This window comes from Podarcis raffonei, chromosome 12, assembly GCF_027172205.1.
Source record: "Podarcis raffonei isolate rPodRaf1 chromosome 12, rPodRaf1.pri, whole genome shotgun sequence".
Taxonomy (NCBI): Eukaryota; Metazoa; Chordata; class Lepidosauria; order Squamata; family Lacertidae; genus Podarcis; species Podarcis raffonei.
In genome coordinates, this window is record NC_070613.1 from 23,648,670 (window position 1) to 23,668,379 (window position 19,710).

Sequence of the window (19,710 nt, forward strand, 5' to 3'; positions counted from 1 at the left end):
AGAGCCAATTTGCTAGTTGGCCAATTGGCATGGAGATGGCAAAGGGCTGCAGTTGGGAAGAGGTGGCATAATAGGGTATTTGAAAACACACCACATCCTTCGGAAGGTATGGCTGCCAATTCTGCTAGAGGAGAATCCCTAAGACACAGAGAAAGCAGCAAACTAAGCCAACCTGTGTGAAGAAGAAGGTGATAAAGATTTGCCTCGAACAATCTTCCAAGAGAGAATCCATGGATATGAGAGAACAGAGATGGGTTTGCTAGTGAAGGCAGAAGGTAGCAGGAAGCTTGGAGGTGGTTGTGTCAGCTGACCGATGTATTTTAGGAAGCTTATGAGCAGGGATGGAACCACTGCTGGGATCTGATGATGTTAGCCTGGCTGTTATTATTTTTATGGTGTGTTTTTTTAATAATAAAAAAATACTGTTCTGTCAGTTGGAGATTTTTCAAATGTCTTATTTACATGTGACTTGAGGGATGTGATTTTGATGGTGCTGTTTGGTGCTGTTTTGCTAATAATTTTCTGACTGTGAGCCAGTTTGGGAGGACATTTAGTTCTGAAAAACAGCATCTAAGCTGAAAATAGATATATGATAGATAGATAGAGATGATAGATAGATAGATAGATAGATAGATAGATAGATAGATGATAGATAGATAGATAGATAGATGATAGATATTTCCCTCAGTAGGACTGCATCCTGCCTTACTTGATTTCTGCCTGAACTAACCCTTCTCTGACTAGAAATCAGTCTAGATGAGACCATTGCCTGGGACAGAACACTTAACAATTAAAAAACACAAAACCAATTGTGTAAAATTAACAAGAAATCCATAATATTTTTTTAAAAATACAAAAAAACTATGGTGAGAAATAAATTTACTGAGAAGGACCAGACATGCACACCAGCATATAGAACCAGCCGCTGAAGAATGCAAAGCGCTCCAGAGCCATTCAAAATAATATTTTCTTTGCCAAGTGCCTAAAAAGACGATGGAAGATGCAAGAGGAACCTTTTTTGGGAGGAAGTTTTATAAGTTGGATGCCACTACTGAGATGGCCCTAGCTCAAGCATCTATGTACTGTAACTATGATGGCACAAGCATTTGGAGCAGAGCCTCTGAGGAGGGTCTCAGTGTGTTTGGGAGGTTCAGGATAGGATAGGTTTATATCATTGTTTTCTCATGATCTTTTCTTCTCCCTCTACTGCTTACACAGCTTCCTTCCTTGCTGTAAGCACCTTGCAGCACATACTTGCTTATAGTTCTCTATAGATCTTTTTCAGTTCATAAGATACCATGTACACTGATGGTGTCGTAACAGTAGAATCATAGAACCACAGAGTTGGAAGGGCCCACGAGGGTCATCTAGGCCAACCCCCTGCAATGCTGGAATCTTCCACCCAATGTGAAGCTTGAACCCACAACCCTGAAATTAAGAGTCTCATGCTGTGCTGACTGAGCTGTCTATATTCTAGTAGTACTAATAGGAGTAGTAGTTAAGTATTCAAAGTCATAAGTATCCTCTACATAGATTTTGGGGAGTTAATCGTTTTCAAAAATAATGGAGGGTAGCACCAGTTTCCAAAACCAACAAACAATTATGTTATTTGTGTTTACATTACATATAATACATTAAATATTTAATTATACACAATACTCTAAAATTAATTATGCTTGGTTTTTTTGAGCATAATGTAATAGTTGTAACTCTTAATCACAAGAAAGATCCTGTAGGAGACGTGAGATGAAAATTGTCTTAAACGAAAAGGTGCGCTATACTTGAAATGTCTGAGGTATGATTAAGTTTTTGAAGTGCTTCAGTAAACAGATGGAGGGTGTTTCAGCTTGGGGGTCATCTCAATTTATTGAACTTAATTATTCACAACCTTGTCATTATACTGTTCAAATAAAGAACTCAGTCAATGCTGAATGGCTGGCAAACTTTATTTCTGGGAGCTAGAAAAAAAACTGAGCACTATTTTTTTTTTAAAGCTGAGTTTTGTTGTCAGTGCAGTTTCCTATACTATAACATGCTGTGCTCAGCATAATAAAGATCAAAGAGATATGAGTCTTTAGTGCAGCTAATCCCATTGTCTCTGGATCTCCACAATTCCAGCAAAAAGTTGCATTAAAAGCACTGACCTTGAAACTTTTGAGTACCAAATCATGGCAGGTGAACAAGAATGGGACAAAAGAAGTGATTAATGAACTTCCTGCACAATTGTGTTAATCTGAAAGTGTTTAGAGAATATATATATATTCATACGCACACACACACTCACTCACTCACATATGACTAAAACCTTGGTTATTCTATAAAAGGAAATGGGTCCCACATGAATGTTTGTAAGGCTTTAACATCCCTGGCATGATGATAAGAAATGAAAAGCTTTCACTGTCCGAAAGAATTGATTTAGAATTTCCAACCATCCCAAGAGTCTCCCAACTGCTTACAAACTGCCAGGTGAACGTGGCCAAGAAGGTTTTGTTTTGTTTTTAAAATAAAGCACAGAACTTTGGTTCAGAGTCTCCAAAGCAGCAAGGGCGCTTTAAAAAAAATATGTCTACAGCAAGAATAATAAATTTTCTTAATTCCCAGTGTAGTTTAACACCATATTGGTATCATATGCTAAATAAAAGGCCAATGGAGATGGAACATAATACACCTCCCTGTCAAGCACACCCATATCTCCAGGCTTCAGTAATTCCCTGTAATAATAAATGCCTTGTCAAAGGGGGCAGTAAATTGCAAGAAATATGTCTGACAATCATTTTATTGCTTTCAGGCTCCGATTCTAAAGCACACTCACTTAAATATTAGGTTGTGCTGGGAGGGAAATAATGTTTCTCTTCAGGGTCAGGGAATGTTCTGGATAAGTATGGGGATGTGGTCTAGGGTTCAATGGGAAAGGGAATCAGGTAGGAGCACCTGATGCAAGTGGCGCTCAACAACGCCCCGGGTGTCCTGGTTTTTATTTTTTGAAATATGGCAACCCTAACAGTAGGGAAGAGGGGATGGGAAAGTCCCCTTGTGCAAACCTCTTTCTGCCCACAGTTCTCAGGAACTATGGCGGTATCTTTAGCTACTTTGATATGCATTTTAAACCATAAATGCAACATCGTTAAAAATAGACTTTTACACTTAAAATTGTAAACAAGACTTTAAGAACATGCCCCCGAGAGCAACCTTATGCATTGATATGGATATATATAACTAAGATTGTTCTGTTTCCTGAAGCACAGACTCATCAGTACTAAAGTGAAGAGTTCTGTCAAGAGAAGTTAATAAATTAAAGGCTTTGACTTCAACTATGGGCTGCAACAACCCAGAACAAATTGGAGTAGCTGGATACAATTCTCTCCTGCACAAAACCACAACAAGCTCCTTATTTTAAGTGATCTCTTATTTTAGAGGATCTCATTTTAAAAGGTGTCCTGCATCTCAGCTCCATTGCATACGGCAGATTTTGAATTACGTTGTCAATTACTAGGGCAACGTCCTCATTTAACACATTTCAGAAAAGTCTGAAGTAATCCAGCGATCTTCAGAGATCCATTGCCACACAGGGGAAATGTTTGTGCAACCTGCAAGCATTTATATGTGATGGGGAAGTTCAAAAAGATTCTCCCTCTTTAAAGCGACTCGATATATTTATGCTTTTTCAATGACCACATCCCATCAATGTGCTGATCGCTATATTGCCGAAATATAAAAGTGAAGTGGGGAGTGAGATCTTTCTTGACATTCTCAAGTAATTACCTGTTGGGGGTGATGCTGTAGGTTCATCTGGCAAGAACCCTGATGATGGCAAGCATTCCCTTGTAAACACGATGTCATCAAGGGCTATATATCTGTAGCCTTTTCCAACATGCCCTTCAAAGGTGATCTGGAAGTCCTCATAGGCTTCTAATAGCAGCACTTTTCTTTTCCAGAAATTCCCCTGATCTCCAGAGAGGCTGAATAATACTTGGGGGGGATTTGATGCTGTCACCTGGTAGACAGTTAGTGATCCAGTGTTAGCTCCATACATGTGGTAGTAGAATATTACCTGAAATGAAGAGAAGGAGTAAATATGGAGCAGTGACTTGAAATAATACTCGCTTCATAGTGAAAACATGTTTTATGGTTCCATGAGAAAAGAATCCAACAGACTATCTGTCAGTGTGCAGTGGATTTGCAATATTTATCCATTTAAATATCTATAGTCCATTAATAATTTTACAGTAAAGACCAGGTTTTAAGAGGAAGGTGGTGGGACAGGGGAACATGAAGCAGTTGCACTTCTTAATAGAGATACTGAATTCTTGGAGACTGGTTCAGTATCACCCATGAAGTCTCATTTTAGATCCAGTGTAATAAAATACACTGTCTTCCTTTCGTTGTTTTGAGTTAACTTTGTTGTTTTTGATTGTTTCTTGTTGCTTTAATATGCTTCTAAACTGCCTTGAGAGTTCCACAGTAGGGCACCTTAGAAACCTAATAAATAAATAACTTCCTTTGAAAAATAAATGTTTATTTCCCACTATCAAATGTTTGGCAGTGGAATCCAACTGACATTTTAACCGCAATAATCTTTTTTATTCAAATATTTATCATTGCTTCATTTCAATAGCTTATCAGAGGCACACAAATTATTCTGTACATTTTTATCATAAGATGTTTTCTACACCCAGCAGCCAAGATCCAAACACTAATGTCACTTAAGCAATGTATTTCATTCAGAACAAATGAAGTTTTCAACAGAACCTATTTCCCTTTTTGGAGGTTCTACACTGAAAGCAACATAATACTGCTTTACAATAGCACTTGGCTAATTAAAGGAACAAGGTGATACCTATAAAACCAAATATTTTCTCTAAGGGATGCTTAAGTGATGTTTGATTCTTGCAATTAGTAATTAACTTCTATTGTTCCTGCTAGACATTCCTTCACATACCTTGCAATTTCTGCTCTTTCTGCTTACAGTCACACTAGTAATTCTGGCTTCTTGCCCTGGCAACTGAGGGAAGGAGTTTTTTATGAAGATGTAATGACCAGATGGTTCTTGCAAGGTATGATCAGCTACTGGCCCAGTGCCTGCTCTTGGGATTCCTCCAATTCTGAGATTCCAGTCAAAGTCATCATTCTGATCTTGTTCCCAATCACAGAGATCAAACTCAAAATCACAGCGCCCAATGGACATACCTAACAAAACAAAAAAACCCCAACAAAATTCAAAGTGTCTAAAATTGAAAAAGAATGCAAAATGCTGAAATTAGCACCATAATAACAAACATATTCTGCCTTTATCCTCAAAATGGAGGGAGTCTCATTTAACTAATGAAAGGCTTTTTAACAGGTAGCTGATGCACCATCATGCAAAGGCTGATGGTGATAATGACATTATTTTAAAAGGAATTTAGATTAGCAAACAGCCTTTTGTTTAATTCAGGCTTATTCTACCCAATGGTTATCTAATTGCAATTCACAAATGAATGTTTATAAGAGGCAATATGGGTAAACCAAAAATATCCGGTACCTTAGATATTTATTTCATAATATTTTGAGAAAAACAGAAAGCTTTAAATTTTTAATTGTTAAACCTATTGTTTTAAGTTTCTAAGTTTTAAGATTCAAAGATCGTAACAAATCAATTCTTCTAGACAAGCAAAAGAGAACAAACTTTTTATATATTTTAGTAACATACAGAATTATACTAGATACAGGAATTGGACCATCAGAGAACAAGGTCAACTATTAAAAGAAACAGCAGGATGCAGCTTATTTCATATGGAAATTACCTGTGAAATTAGTTATATTTGGACTTAACGTTACTTCAGTATAAAAAGAGATAATTAAAAAAGAGCAAAAAACAACTTGACTAGATATGTTCTTTTATATTCAAAGAGAAGGTACAATTTGCGAGTCCAGGCACAATGATGCTGCAGGCGGTGGGAAGTTGAAATAAGCACAGAACAACCATTTGGGATTAAACAGGCCACAAGTTTATTTATTAGAGATGTCATCAGGGTTTGGTGTAGGCATTGGGTGTGTATCCTGTATCAACCAGCCTGTCTGCTGTCATGGACTGGCTGGATGCAGAGCCAACCCCCCAGGGGAAGAAGGCTCAGAAGCAGGGGATTTGTGGTGGGATGGTGATGCATGTTCAGAGGGAGAAGAGGGGGCAGACTGGAAGGAGGAGGTGTCAGAAGCTGCAGAAGTAACAGAGTTTAGTGAGCAGGAAGAGGCTGTGGCAGAGGGCAGTCTAGACTCAGAGGCAGGAGAGGAAGGGTGGCAGGAGAGAGAGATGAGGCAGGCTGCTGATGAATCCAGAGAGTCTCCCCCTCCTGCTGTGACCAGATTCCTTCTGCCCTGGTCTCCCAGAACACAGAGAGAAATGAAGGTCAGAACAATGAGAGGCTTGCCCACGACTGGCTGCAACCCTGGGAGAGCTCCAGCAGCCAGTGGAGGAGGAAGTGATGTCATCCCATGCTAAAGCCAGAAAACAACCAGGCACCACTGCAGCTGCACTGGACTGCCCTCTCTGGTTGATGGTAAGTGGTACTTCCATCTTACAACCAGGGAAATCTAAACTTATGCTGAAGTATTCTTTTAGCTAGCTAAATTAATGAGGAAAGGGCTTTGGAGAATTGCAGAAGGCAAATTAAAGTTTCACAATGTATGTTTCCCCCAATATTTTTGTGTAAAAGAAAGTTGTATGGTCTTTTTAAAAAGAGGTACTAGAGCTACTTTAAAATGGATATTCCCCCCAACAGTATTGAGGTTTCATTGGGAAACAAGGAAGGATTGCCTCATACATATGTGCTTGTCACTTGATAACTGCTGCATCAAGTGAGAACCTCTATAATGGAACGAGCCATCATCAACTAAAAGAGGACAGCTGCACAAGAGGCAGAGAATCCTAGAACAGTCATTGGAAGGGACCCTAAGGACTATGTAGTCCAACTCCCTGCAATGCAGGAATCTCAACTAAAGCATCCATAACAAATGACCATCCAACCTCACGTATACATGGGTGCTTCTCAACACATTTTAAGGAAACTAATTGAACTTGCTGCAGCTCACCTAAGCAGACTAAGAAAAGGCTTTTCATTTTCTTACCATTTAAAGATCCTCTACTCTAATCCTCAAATTGTTGGGATACTGCCAGGGAGATAAAGTCCATCTTGGCCCCCAAGCTCGGTGCCGGACGATCCATCGACCTCCCGTAGTCAGGCAATATCAGCAATTCAGCGACACTAAGCCTCAGGCTTAGTGCACACTATATCAGCAGAATTCACACAGCAGGAAGTTGCACAAGCAGAGAGCAGAACATGCATATTTACAGTTTATTAGGCATTGGTCAGAACAAAGAAATCATGACCGTCTCCTCCGACTGCTCAGGCAAGACAGGCAAAAACGAAACGAACTTACAACATAAACATCCTGTGAGACAGGAACTTACGCAGGCTGTTATACAAACATCCTGCTCCCTTTTAAGGTGGAACGGAAATATCCTAACATCCTCCCCCTTTCCGTGTAACCTGTAGTACCTGTGGTTCAACCCAATTGCAACCTTTGTGCGTAAACCTTCAGTTGTTCTCTGTTAACAACCTTAGACAACAGATCAGCAGGAATTTCATTTCCTGGCATGTAGGACACCTGAATGAGTCCTTTCTGAATACACTCTCTTGCACGATGTAGCTTAATCTGCAAGTGCTTGGTCCTTTGCTTGCAACTCTCCGAGTTCAGCAAAGCCAAACAAGATCTATTGTCTTGATACACTTGTATAGGACATTTCACAGAAACCCCAATGTCCTTAAACAGTTGCATCAACCATTCACAATCCATGAGTGAAAATGACAGAGCATTGAGTTCTGCTTCACAGGAACTTAGGCTAACTGTTGTCTGCTTTTTGCACAACCAATCAAACAGGCAGTGGTTGTACATGTAGCACACTCCAGAAGTGCTTGTACCATCCGTGGTGTCACTTCCAAAACTTGCATCTGCAAAGATTTCAAGACCTCCAGTCTTCTGACTGGTGAACCTCAGCCTGTAGTGCATAGTCCCTTTCAAATACCGGGCTATGCGCTTCAGAGCTTTCCAATCCTGAACAGTAGGATTGTTAGCATGTCTGCTAAGCAGGTTAGTGCTTACAGCAATGTCAGGTCTCGAACATCTAGCAATGAAATTCAACTTGCCTAGAATGCATCTGTACAGCGTTGTGTCAGAAAACACTTCAGCAGTACTGTCTACCTGGTAACCTGTCACCATCGGTGTGTCTGCTGGGTTTGCATCAACCAAATTCAACCTGGTTAATACATCAGCAATTTTCTGTGTTTGGTGTACCAGAAAATTACCTGCTTGGTCTCTCTCCACCTGCAGAGAAAGATAGTTGGATACCTCACCAAGATCCTTCATGTCAAAGTGCTCCTTCAGCTGAGCTAGGGTGCTTTGGTAAAAAGCCTGATTCTTCCAAAACATCAGAAGATCATCAACAAAACATAAACAATACAGTTTGTTTTGCCCCTCCTCCTTGACAAACACACATGGATCTGCTTTGCCCTGGTGAAAACCTAGAGAAAGCAATGTTTCAGTGAGTTTTGTGTTCCAACACCTGGCACTCTGCTTGAGACCATATAAGGATTTCCGCAGTTTACAGACCATTCCCTTCTGTATCTGCATCCCATCAGGTGGAAGCATGTACAGCTGCTCGTTCAAAATCCCGTACAAAAAAGCTGTATTAATGTCATGATGGGAAACATGCAGTTTCTCCTCCGCAGCGATCTTGAGCATCAGCCGAATGCTCTCATATTTGACCGTGGGTGAGTAGGTCTCGTGGTAATCCTGCCCTGGTACCTGTGAAAAACCTCTGGCAACCAATCTGGCTTTGTGTCTGACAACCTTGCCATTCTGGTCTGTCTTGGCCTTGAAGACCCATTTGCTGCCAACCAGTCTCATTCCTGGGACTACCGGTACCAGTTCCCAAGTCTGGTTCCTGTTTAAGGAATCAACTTCAGCCTTCATGGCATTAAGCCAAGGCTCAGCATCTTTAGAGGTTAACTCCTGGACCTCTTTGAAGCTTGAAGGTTCCCACACCTTCTCTGAGCTACTAAGAACAGCAGTTGCCATCTTAGCAAACTCATCAGCAAATCTCTTTGGAGGTTTGCCTTTGGTCGCCCTTTCAGACCTGCGAACCAGACGCAAGTCTTCTGGACTCATCTCCTCCTTCTTAGGAGAATAGTGACCAATGGTGAACAGTGGTTCTTCCAGTTCATTGTCAGACTCATCAGATGGTCTGACTGAGGCCTTTGCGCTCTTGTAGTCTGCTGTGTCATCACTGTCACTGACAGCAGCAGCAGCGCCGCCCACTGAACTGGAATCCGAACTCTGATCATCATCATCATCATCATCCTCATCCTCAGTTTCCTCAGCTTTCTCAGCATGATCTGCTTTCTTCACATCACCTTCATCCTCCTCTGGGTAACTCTGGAAAATTCCCACATTTTCCCCCCACTTAGGATTGTACTCAACACTCCTCGTGAACTTTATGGATTTTGAGTTAGTCATCCATACTCTGTATGCACCTTTTTCGTACCCCATGAACAAACCATGTGCCCCACGCTTCCCAAGCTTGTTGCTTTGTGGGGTGTGCACCCACATGTCAGAACCAAAGATTCTCAAGTGCTTGACATTAGGTTTCTTACCAAACATCTTCTCATAGGGAGTGCAGCCAATAGGTGATGACAGTCTGCGATTAAAAGTGTAAACCAAATTCGCCAAAGCCTCCCCCCAAAACTTCTCAGGGAGATTGGCATCATGCAACAAAGTTTTTATTCCTTGCAGCAACGTTTGATTTGCTCTCTCCGCAAGCCCATTCATCCATGGCGACCTAGGCGTTGACAAATCATGCTGGATTCCCTTCTCAGTCAGGAAAGCTTCAAACTGCTGAGAAGTGAATTCCCCGCCTCGATCAGTAAACAGACACCCAATACGTTTACCGTGAGCATTCTCCAACCAAGCACAGAATGCCTTGAACTTAGGAAATGCTTGCGATTTCTGCTCGAGCATAAACACATGAATGTACCTGGAAAAAGAATCAATTAGAACCATGAAGTACCTTGCTCCTCCCAAAGAGGGCGCTAGAGGGCCTACCAGGTCTGCGTGAACTAGCTGGTAGGGTTTGGAAGCCTGCCTGCTAGACTCCTTGCCTTTTGGAGCAACCTTCACCTTGTTCTCTGCACAAGATACACATTTCATGTGAAATTTGCAAGGTTTGATGTCCAAACCTTCAACCAACCCAGGCATCTTGGCTAGCGCTTGCCAAGAGAGGTGACAAAATCTTCGATGTGCATCATGAATGCAACCTGCATGAAGAACCTTGTTAGTTTGTGCAACACAACAAGTATCAGCATTAGACATAGCAACACCATTGTCATCATAAGTTAAACAGAACAAACCATCCATCAACTTTGCATGCCACATGTCCTCTTTGCCTTTTCTGATGACACAGATAGTCTTCTTGAAGGATACCTCAAAACCACGCCCAGTCAGCTGTGGTACACTTATCAAATTGTCCACAGCTCCTGGAACAAAAAGAACATTACTAATCGTAGTATGCAGACTTTCAAGTTTCACAGTCCCAACTCCTGTAGCTTGCAAAGTCCTTCCATCAGCCAGCTGGACCTCTCCATCTTGAGGTGTGAAGGAGATGAACAGATGGCAGTCTTTGGTGAGATGGCGCGTGGCCGCAGAGTCAACAATAAACCTGGCCTTCCCCTTCGAAGCAGATTTGCTGGCAAACAAAACCTTGTTTTCCACCAGCGTGGGCTTTTGCAGCTTGCCTTTAGCCTTTGGTGAAGCTCATAGGCGCCGACTCCATGGGGCTTGAGGGGGCCCGAGCCCCCTCAAAAATTCGTTTGGGGGGGCTCCGCCCCCCCAATAATCTCCGGCGCCCCTCCAGCAGAGCGCCATCGCCGCCCCTCCCCCAGCCCAAAATGCACAGGGGGGGCGGGCTGCATGCCTCCTGCCCTCCCTCCCGAGCAAAAGCTCCACCCAATTTCCTTTGGAGCTGATTAATAGGCGCAGCACGCTCTCCCCTATTCGCTCACGAGGAGGCGGCGCCACTTTATTTGCATATTCATGAGCTTATTTATTATTCATGAGCTTTCCCGGGCCCCCCCAATATTTTTTATAAGTCCGCGTCGCTGGTGAAGCTGTGCCAGCAAACATAGCCGTGTTTTCCACTGGCGAGGGCTTTTGCAACTTGCCCCCCTGCTCCTGGCCATCAGACGTGCCTTTAGCCTTTGGTGGAGCTGTGCCAGCAAACATAGCCTTGTTTTCCACTGGCGTGGGCTGTTGCAACGTGCCCCCCCGCTCCTGGCCACCTGCAAGCATCTTGCTCTGTTTACGTCTGGTCTTCCGGCCTCTGCAAAGGCTCTGACCTTGGTTCTCACGAGAAACAGAGCTCTCAGCTGCCGACTCCTTGGCTCCCTCTGGAGGCTGGAATGCTGCCTGGGATGACATCACAGTCAGCTCCCCCTGCAGCTTGCAACCGGTGCCCTCGGCATCTCTGCATTCACTAGCATTCTGGGAAACAGCCAGGACCTCCGATGCATTCAAACACTGGGCTGGGATTATTGGCTGGTGGGCCTTTTTCAAAGCATCCCACATGTCACGTGCCGTGAGATTTCCAGCAAGCGTCTTTATTTCCTCCAGAGAGACGGACAAGACTATTACGTCTATGGCTCTCGAATTCTGAGCCTGCCATCTCCCTGTCAGAGGAACTGGAGGGGCTTCACAGACAGTATGCCAGACTCCAAACTGACGCAGCAAACTCTCACACCATTTTGCCCAGCTCTGATAATTGTCCCGATTTAATTTTGGGCACTCAGCAGCTTCAGAGGCTTGGAAAAACTCCATTCCACCTCTTAACGCCAGCCGTGAGTCTTCTTCACTTCAGAGACTCCTTATCTTGGCACCCATAAATCACGATGCCTCTGGCTCGGCTCCCAGGCCAATTAGTTTTGCCGGACATCAAAGAGGCTGCCGCGGCAACAGAAAAGCCTCTGCTTTCGCTTTTCCAACATACCTTTCAGCAGTCTGTCGCTGTCTTACTCTCCTGCAAGTGCCGTGAATCTGGGCCCGAAACCTGTTGTTGGGATACTGCCAGGGAGATGAAGTCCATCTTGGCCCCCAAGCTCGGTGCCGGACGATCCATCGACCTCCCGTAGTCAGGCAATATCAGCAATTCAGCGACACTAAGCCTCAGGCTTAGTGCACACTATATCAGCAGAATTCACACAGCAGGAAGTTGCACAAGCAGAGAGCAGAACATGCATATTTACAGTTTATTAGGCATTGGTCAGAACAAAGAAATCATGACCGTCTCCTCCGACTGCTCAGGCAAGACAGGCAAAAACGAAACGAACTTACAACATAAACATCCTGTGAGACAGGAACTTACGCAGGCTGTTATACAAACATCCTGCTCCCTTTTAAGGTGGAACGGAAATATCCTAACACAAATCTCCCATTTTATTTAATGGACTGCAACCTGATAATAAAGCTGGTATTTCATATGTTGAGAAACTAAGCTGCAGTGGTTAGACTAGTCCAGGCATAGGCAAACTCGGACCTCCAGATGTTTTGGGACTACAACTCCCATCATCCCCAGCTAACAGGACCAGTGGTCAGGGATGATGGGAGTTGTAGCCCCAAAACATCTGGAGGGCCGAGTTTGCTATGCCTGGACTAGGACCAGGGAGTCTTGGGTTCAACTCCACAAGCTCACTGGCTGTTCTTTGGTACATCCATAACTCTCAGCCTAGCCTATGTCTTAGGGAAGAGTGGAATAAGATGCAATAGGTAATAATAAATCCTGGTGCATGTTTGAATTTGCAACCATAATAAATACATCTCACTGAGACTGCCCTTCCTCTGTCTTGGGCCCAAGCTCCAAAACAAGTAAAGTTTCCAAAACAAATCCCAAGTATTATGCCAACACTTCCATCAGAAAGGCTTCTTACTGCTGATCCTCCTGGGCCCTGCTGATTTAAAGAATCAGGGCTTGATGCAAACATCAAAGAGTGAACCACCACATAGCCACTGCAGCTCCCAAATGCAATGATTATGTCAGCTTTAAGAGACTGATACTGAACTTCAAACAAAAAACTAAACAAAACTCAATTCAAACATTAGACGTTCATCACAGCTGGTCCACTTTCAGCATTGTCAACACACGGTTTCATAAATCTCAAGCGTGATTTGTTGTCAAGAGACAGTACAGACTACATTCTCATTTTAATTTATTTAAAAAATATATTCAAGAAATGCAGTGTGGTGTAGTGGTTAAGAGCGGTAGTCACGTAATCTGGGTAACCGGGTTCGTGTCTCCGCTCCTCCACATGCAGCTGCTGGGTGACCTTGGGCCAGTCACACTTCTGTGAAGTCTCTCAGCCCCACTCACCTCACAGAGTGTTTGTTGTGGGGGAGGAAGGGAAAGGAGAATGTTAGCCCCTTTGAGACTCCTTAAAGGGAGTGAAAGGCGGGATATCAAATCCAAACTCTTCTTCTTCTTCTTTGTCATGCACTTCTCTGGAGGGTGAGATCACCGTGTAAGCAGGTCCATCCCAAGCAGTGCTTTGTGATAGTAGATTATCACAGCTAAGACGGCATCATCATTTGGCACACTTTGAACAATGATATTCCTTTTGGAAATGAAGTGAGCATAGCTACCTGATTATCTTATGTCAAAAAAGACCTGACTTCAACAATAGATTATATTCTAAACTTAATTACATTTTTATCTGCTGAGGAATTGTTCCACTGTGTCAATTTTTTTTCTTAGACATTCTTATTATTATCAAGATAAATTAATGGGGCATGTAGGGGAGATTAGATCTAATGTTAGGTTAGGAAAAATAGTCACTGGAATGGGACAAATCCCCTTAAAAAAAACAAAAATCTATTGCAAAGTCTTAAGATGGGACCAAGTTGGTCTCCTTCTGAAAGACAGGTGGTAAAACCACCCAGTACACCTTAGTGTCCTAGCCAGTGGCAGAGGTCAAAATTTCCCTTCTTTTGCCTCTGCAATTCCAGAATAACACAATTTTATTTAAGCACAGGCTTTACTCAAGCTCACACATGATGTAACTAAGGACTGCAGCATGTGATTTTGCCATGTTGCAACATGGAGTTTTCCCTTTTTTGTTGCCTGTACTTAAAATTTTCAAATTAGCATTCCTTGTTAAAATGAAATAAGATATTTGGATGCATAAGATGCAGTGTTCAACATGAAACCTTTCTTGTTATATTGGGAAATATTTATAGGATTCATTCCCAAATCTTTTAAAATGTTTTGGCATCATTTTGCTTTGTTTTCTTGCAAATTTGAGAGCACCAAATTGCAATTTGCTGGGTAGGTATGCAATTGCCCAGGCAAGAGCATTATGTGACCCATGAGAGTAGCAAAATGACCAGACTGTACAACAGTGATGGGATAAAATCAGGCCAAATTAACAGCAGCAGGCAGGGCAAGGGTTGTCATGGCATTGGGTCCCCGGATCAGTTCATCATTCCACAAGCCCCATGTTGATGGAATGGATCCACTGGATTTGGATCGCCCCAAACCTATATGACGGGAGTCAGCCAGTGTTGAACCTTGCTGTGGTACAAGCCAAACAAGCAAGGTCTCACTGGGGGACCAGGGTGCAGATTCCAACCAGGCAGGTACTGAACCCATGCTTCGGTTTGTTGTGGTCAGTCCTCCCCTCAGGCCCCTGGAGTCCCCTCTATACTATGTTGATCCTGACCAATGCCATTTCCACCCTCATACAATGTTCTTCTGCCTAACAAAGGAAAGCCATAATTTCCCTGAGGAAAAGGCGATAAAACCCCACCCAAGTGCCAATCAGGTTGAGAGAGAAAAAAAATCCTTTCCTGCCGTGTCAACCAACGACCCAAAATTGCTCAGTGAATGCAAGGGTGGGCATGCGGAAAACTCTCAAACAAAATGGCTGTGATATCCAGGGGAAGCAGCCTTATATAGGCTTTCCCCTCCCCTCTTCAACAAGGGCTCATTGGAAAGCTTTTTCCCATGAGCCCATCACACAGAGAAGATACTGGGCAAAGCCTTGCCCAGTATTTTGCTGCAATCTATGGGCCGCCGGGCAAAGGTGTCCTGTGGTTACTGGGAACAGAACGGGGCTTGGTGGACAGTGTGCATCTTCTGTATCCCCTTTTGGTCTGGAGAGAACACATTATTTTTTGTGAGATTTGCCCTGTCATCTGTGACCACTGTTGCTTAATCATCCTTTCATATGCTTTAACACTGAAAGCGGATGAATGTCCTAGGGGTATTAGCTTTTTTTTTTTTGAAATTTTATCTTTTAAAAGTTGTTTTAAAAATACATGAATCAAAGCCCTTTGCTCATTTAAATCTTGGCCACTGGAGTGAACATATAGCAATGTACAATTTAATTTCCGTTTTAACTAGCTGGAAGCAGCTTATGGTCAAGTTTAAGATGCAATAAATAGTTTATTAGCTTGCTTCTGCTCAGAATAAATTTCTATGAATATATAACCTCATTTTCACTTTATTGTATTTTAAAATATGGTTCAAGACTTAGATTGCAGCAGCATCAACACAACATCAACTTGCTGAAAGAAAGTTACTGGCGAAAATACGACAGCAAGTTTGGAATTTGTCTATCTCTGTGGACCGCAAGGTTAGTAGCAGCAAGAAAGTCAAAGGGCATATGTTGGAGATTGTGATAGGAAGACCTGGGTACACAGGCAGAGACATCCACACACCCTCACTTGCACATGACACTGTTAACATACACCCACTCTTTCTCCACCCAGGAAAGCAACAGGGAAGCATTTGCTGATGCTGAAGCAACATAACAGCACTAGATGACAGAGTAACAGCAGCAATGCTGGGGCAACAACATCTAGTTCCACATAATTATCTGAGGACCCTGTTTGATGCTGCCAAAACTCACCCCTCTCAGTGTCCGTGTAACAATTGAGAATCAGATGTGTTTTCATTGCACTGGAAGCCATTTCTCTAGAAAAGTATGTGTAGGGCTGGTTCCACATTTTATTTTGCAACTGTAGTAAAACCAAAATGCTATTGTAATAGCCCGGTGCCCTCCTGTGTCTTCTCGCAAGCTGAGCAGCATCATACCAGTACACTAAATAACAAGTCGTTTTTTCTTATTTTACATTAATTAAGATAACAATCACACCATTGCCTGAAGCACATTATTTAATTTGGTTAATACAACTTCCAGGTGCCTTGGACACTATCACTAATATTGACTGGAATCACATGCACCCACATGTTCATACAAACAGCTAAGAGGTGCCAACCTCCTGGGTGCCTAAATCCCAAGGTTTAGGCAGCTGCCTCCTGCCAAAACATTTACTTGGGTGACGCAGGAGTCCTTGGGATTTTGGCACCCAGGAGGTTGGCAAACTCTTCGGTGGGGACATCTGTTTGTATGAACATGTGGGTGTATGTGAGGCAGACTCCAGTATAACAAGCATTTCAAAATCATTAATTTTGCTTTTCATTTACATTTCGGAACCACTAATGAACTGGCAGCAGTGCTACTATATAAATAATTCACTAGAGACTTGATAACTTCTGCTCATTAAAGCAAGGAACAGCCGTACTCACTGCAAATGCTTTGATTCTCATCTGAGTTATCTGCACAGTCATTCACAAAATCGCAAAGGTTATCCTTTGGGAGGCAGTATTTGTTGGCACAGGTAAATTCATCAGAAGTACAGTGTCTGTCTGGGATCAGTAAGGGGGAACACTCCTGAAATGAAATATCATCCACTGCCACATCTCCCACATAACTGATGCCCCTTTTCGCCCTGAAGATAACCTGTGAAGTGGAGGAAGTAGAAATATAAATAGCCACATTCTGATACAAGCATGCACCTCTAGTAAATAGACAATGTTCTGATCCATATGATAGTGGTGAGCATCAGTAGCATCAGTGGGGTGAAGCTTCTCTCCCGACACTAGTATTACTAATGCTTACCAGTATGGAGATATGGAGGGGAAGAGTGGTGGAGAGTTCAGGGCTGGACAGGTACAGTAGTGGGATTGCTGCTGCCAAGCCATTGGTCCTGCCAGGGCACCCACATGGCCCCAACTTGACCACTCCAAACCATCCAGGTAAGCAGCAGCAATGCTGGAGCAGGAGGGCAGCTCCATCTATTACTAGTGCCACTACTGGTAAGAATGCTACATGAGAAACACAAAAGAAGATAGCTGGTAGGGAGTGAACAATTCCAAAGTTAACATTGTTCATATTTTACTGCCAGAAAAGGGAACAGGGAAGATTGGTACGATGCAGAATCACCATTACTTTGTAATACAAATCAAGCAAATATATAGAAACAAACAGAAATACAATTGGGGCTAAAAAAAATTAAAGAGTATTGAAAATCTGTTGCTAAATTATTCTATTTTCCAAAGACTGTGATTCTGCCAACTGTGGTAAGGTTTTGACATCATAAAGCAGGGATTGGGAATATGTGACCCTGAATATATTGTAGAACTACAATGTCCATCGTCCATGACCACTGGTCATGCTGCCTGGGGTTGATTGTATCCGACAACATCTGGAGGGTCACTGGTTCCTTATCTCCGCCATAAAGCAACAATAAAGCAGTAGGTTCAAGTAACAGATTCTCTAAGAAACATCCTGTCTCCAATTTCTGCTTCTATGTGCCATTAATGAATGAACTTCATTCTACAGCAGAGGCATCATTTTGATTTTGATTGCTTCAAAATGCAATGATGTCTTAAGGCTGACATTACGAGCGCAGAACAACAGAAACATTAAATAGCTTGAAATAGTAAGGGAAGAAGGCAAACAAAATTGCACATACCTGAAAATAAGATTGAACACCTAAATGCACTTCAGCTCTGTTCCACTGAGGACCCTGGGGGCCACTCTGTGACCAAAGTTCAAAAGACATGTTTCCCTCTTTTCTGAGCACCTAAAAATCGAACAACATCTACAGTGAAATGAGCAACTTGTGTTTTGCAAATCGTAAGACAAACAGTATTTAACAGCTTCAGTTTCATTTTTACATGAAAAAAAATAGTTTCATTTTTACATGAAAAGAAATAGTTATAATAACTATCCTACAAATCTCTGAACATGCAGTATGTTTATGGTGAATGGCTTTTTTTTCTTTAACAGAATCTGGGATAGCAGCCTCTTAACTCACACCAGCCTTTGATTTATTTACACATTCAAAGCATTAACCTGCTGTCACATGTAGTGCTAGCAGGGAATGGCTTCCTTCTAGTAAGATCTGCAGAATGTGTCTGAATAATACCAGAACCACATGATCAAAGCCAATGTTTCTGACCCAATCACTGAACTCCTGGTCAGAATTGGTCTTTCGCATGTGTATCCAGTATTCACAACAGCAAGAAATTTGGCGATGGGTCCTTTTCTGCAACTGAGCACTCCTCCTGTGGGGGCATGACATGGGGCACTAGAGAACATCCCCATGCTTGCCCTTGCACAATGTTATTAGCGGGGCAAGCAAGGGCAAGGAGGGAATAATGCCTGAAAAGGGCTGGAGATTAACACATAAGGGAGAGGATAAGAGCCCCAGAATAACAACTTTTAAATTTTGATTGTGTAAACAAGGCTTGATCATTTCCACTTCAACTGGTTTGAATAGCAAGTGGTGACACTTGCTTTTGGTATGCCGAAGAAATAAGAAAAGCAATCCTAATACCAAGAACAGTTAAAATTGCTATTACCCCATGATTGTATTCAGTTTCAAAACTCATTTTAGTTTCGCAGTACATTAAACATCCAGTTGTTTGCATAAAAAAACTTTTGCAATCAAGTTCCAGAGCTCTTGTTTAGTTTGAACTTCAGAAGGTGCATGAGGTGTCCTCCTCGCTTCCTGCCTCAGTAAATATTCATTGAATTGTGACGGGTTGCTCCCAGGAGTCAACTGCCCTAAACATGCTTCACTGAAGCTAAAGTGTCTTAACTGAGTCAAACTGACAACATCAGGAGATGGAAGTATGGTGATGTATGTCAAATTGTGATTCTAGACAGCAATGACAGAACTGTACATCATCAGCTCCCCAAAACGCTTTTCCTCTCCAGGATTTATCACCAGGTATAATGATCTGCAGTTTTAGCTCCAGGACTATCTAGAGAGGCTTTTCATTTTAATAGAAGAAAAATCATCTCCCAGTTGCACATAACATGGCAAAATGAAATAGCCACTCCCTTTAAATGGAACAGTTTTCATTGACAGAGAAGTCTCACATATCAACATTATTTCTTTTATTTAATTAGAACATTTGTACCCCACTCTTCAGCCAAAAAAGGCTCCCAGAGCAGCTTATGTATGATCAATTGAAACAGTCCCTCTTGCAGGCTATGGACAGGGAAGCAAAGGGGGGGGGAGCAAACTCAGTTCTTAAACAATGACTAGCTGCCATAGAGACAGTTCAGGGGGTGATAACAGAATAAATGATATAAGAAGGGAGCTGAAGCCCAAGATAGGAAGAAAGGGGGTAAGGAAACACCTAGCTACTTTAAATGAATTCAGCTCTCCAGGGCCTGAGGGTACTAAAGGAGCTTGTGGATGTAATCTCAGAGCTATGTATGCTATCTTGAGCTCCCTGAAGGGAAGGTGGGATATAAATGTAATCATCATAATCAT

At 42.4% G+C, this 19,710-nt stretch overlaps 1 protein-coding gene across 2 annotated transcripts in view; it reads right to left on the reverse strand.

Annotated features, from left to right (window-relative positions):
• The window catches only part of MALRD1 (MAM and LDL receptor class A domain containing 1), a 224,678-nt gene that overhangs the window by 131,103 nt on the left and 73,865 nt on the right, over positions 1-19,710 (reverse strand). For both annotated transcript variants that reach the window (XM_053409891.1, XM_053409892.1), the window contains exons 23-26: positions 17,896-18,006; positions 16,667-16,880; positions 4,940-5,187; positions 3,763-4,051 (exon numbers count right to left, since the gene is read on the reverse strand). In XM_053409891.1, the coding sequence (XP_053265866.1) occupies positions 3,763-4,051; positions 4,940-5,187; positions 16,667-16,880; positions 17,896-18,006 (862 nt within the window). The remainder of the gene's footprint in view (positions 1-3,762; positions 4,052-4,939; positions 5,188-16,666; positions 16,881-17,895; positions 18,007-19,710) is intronic.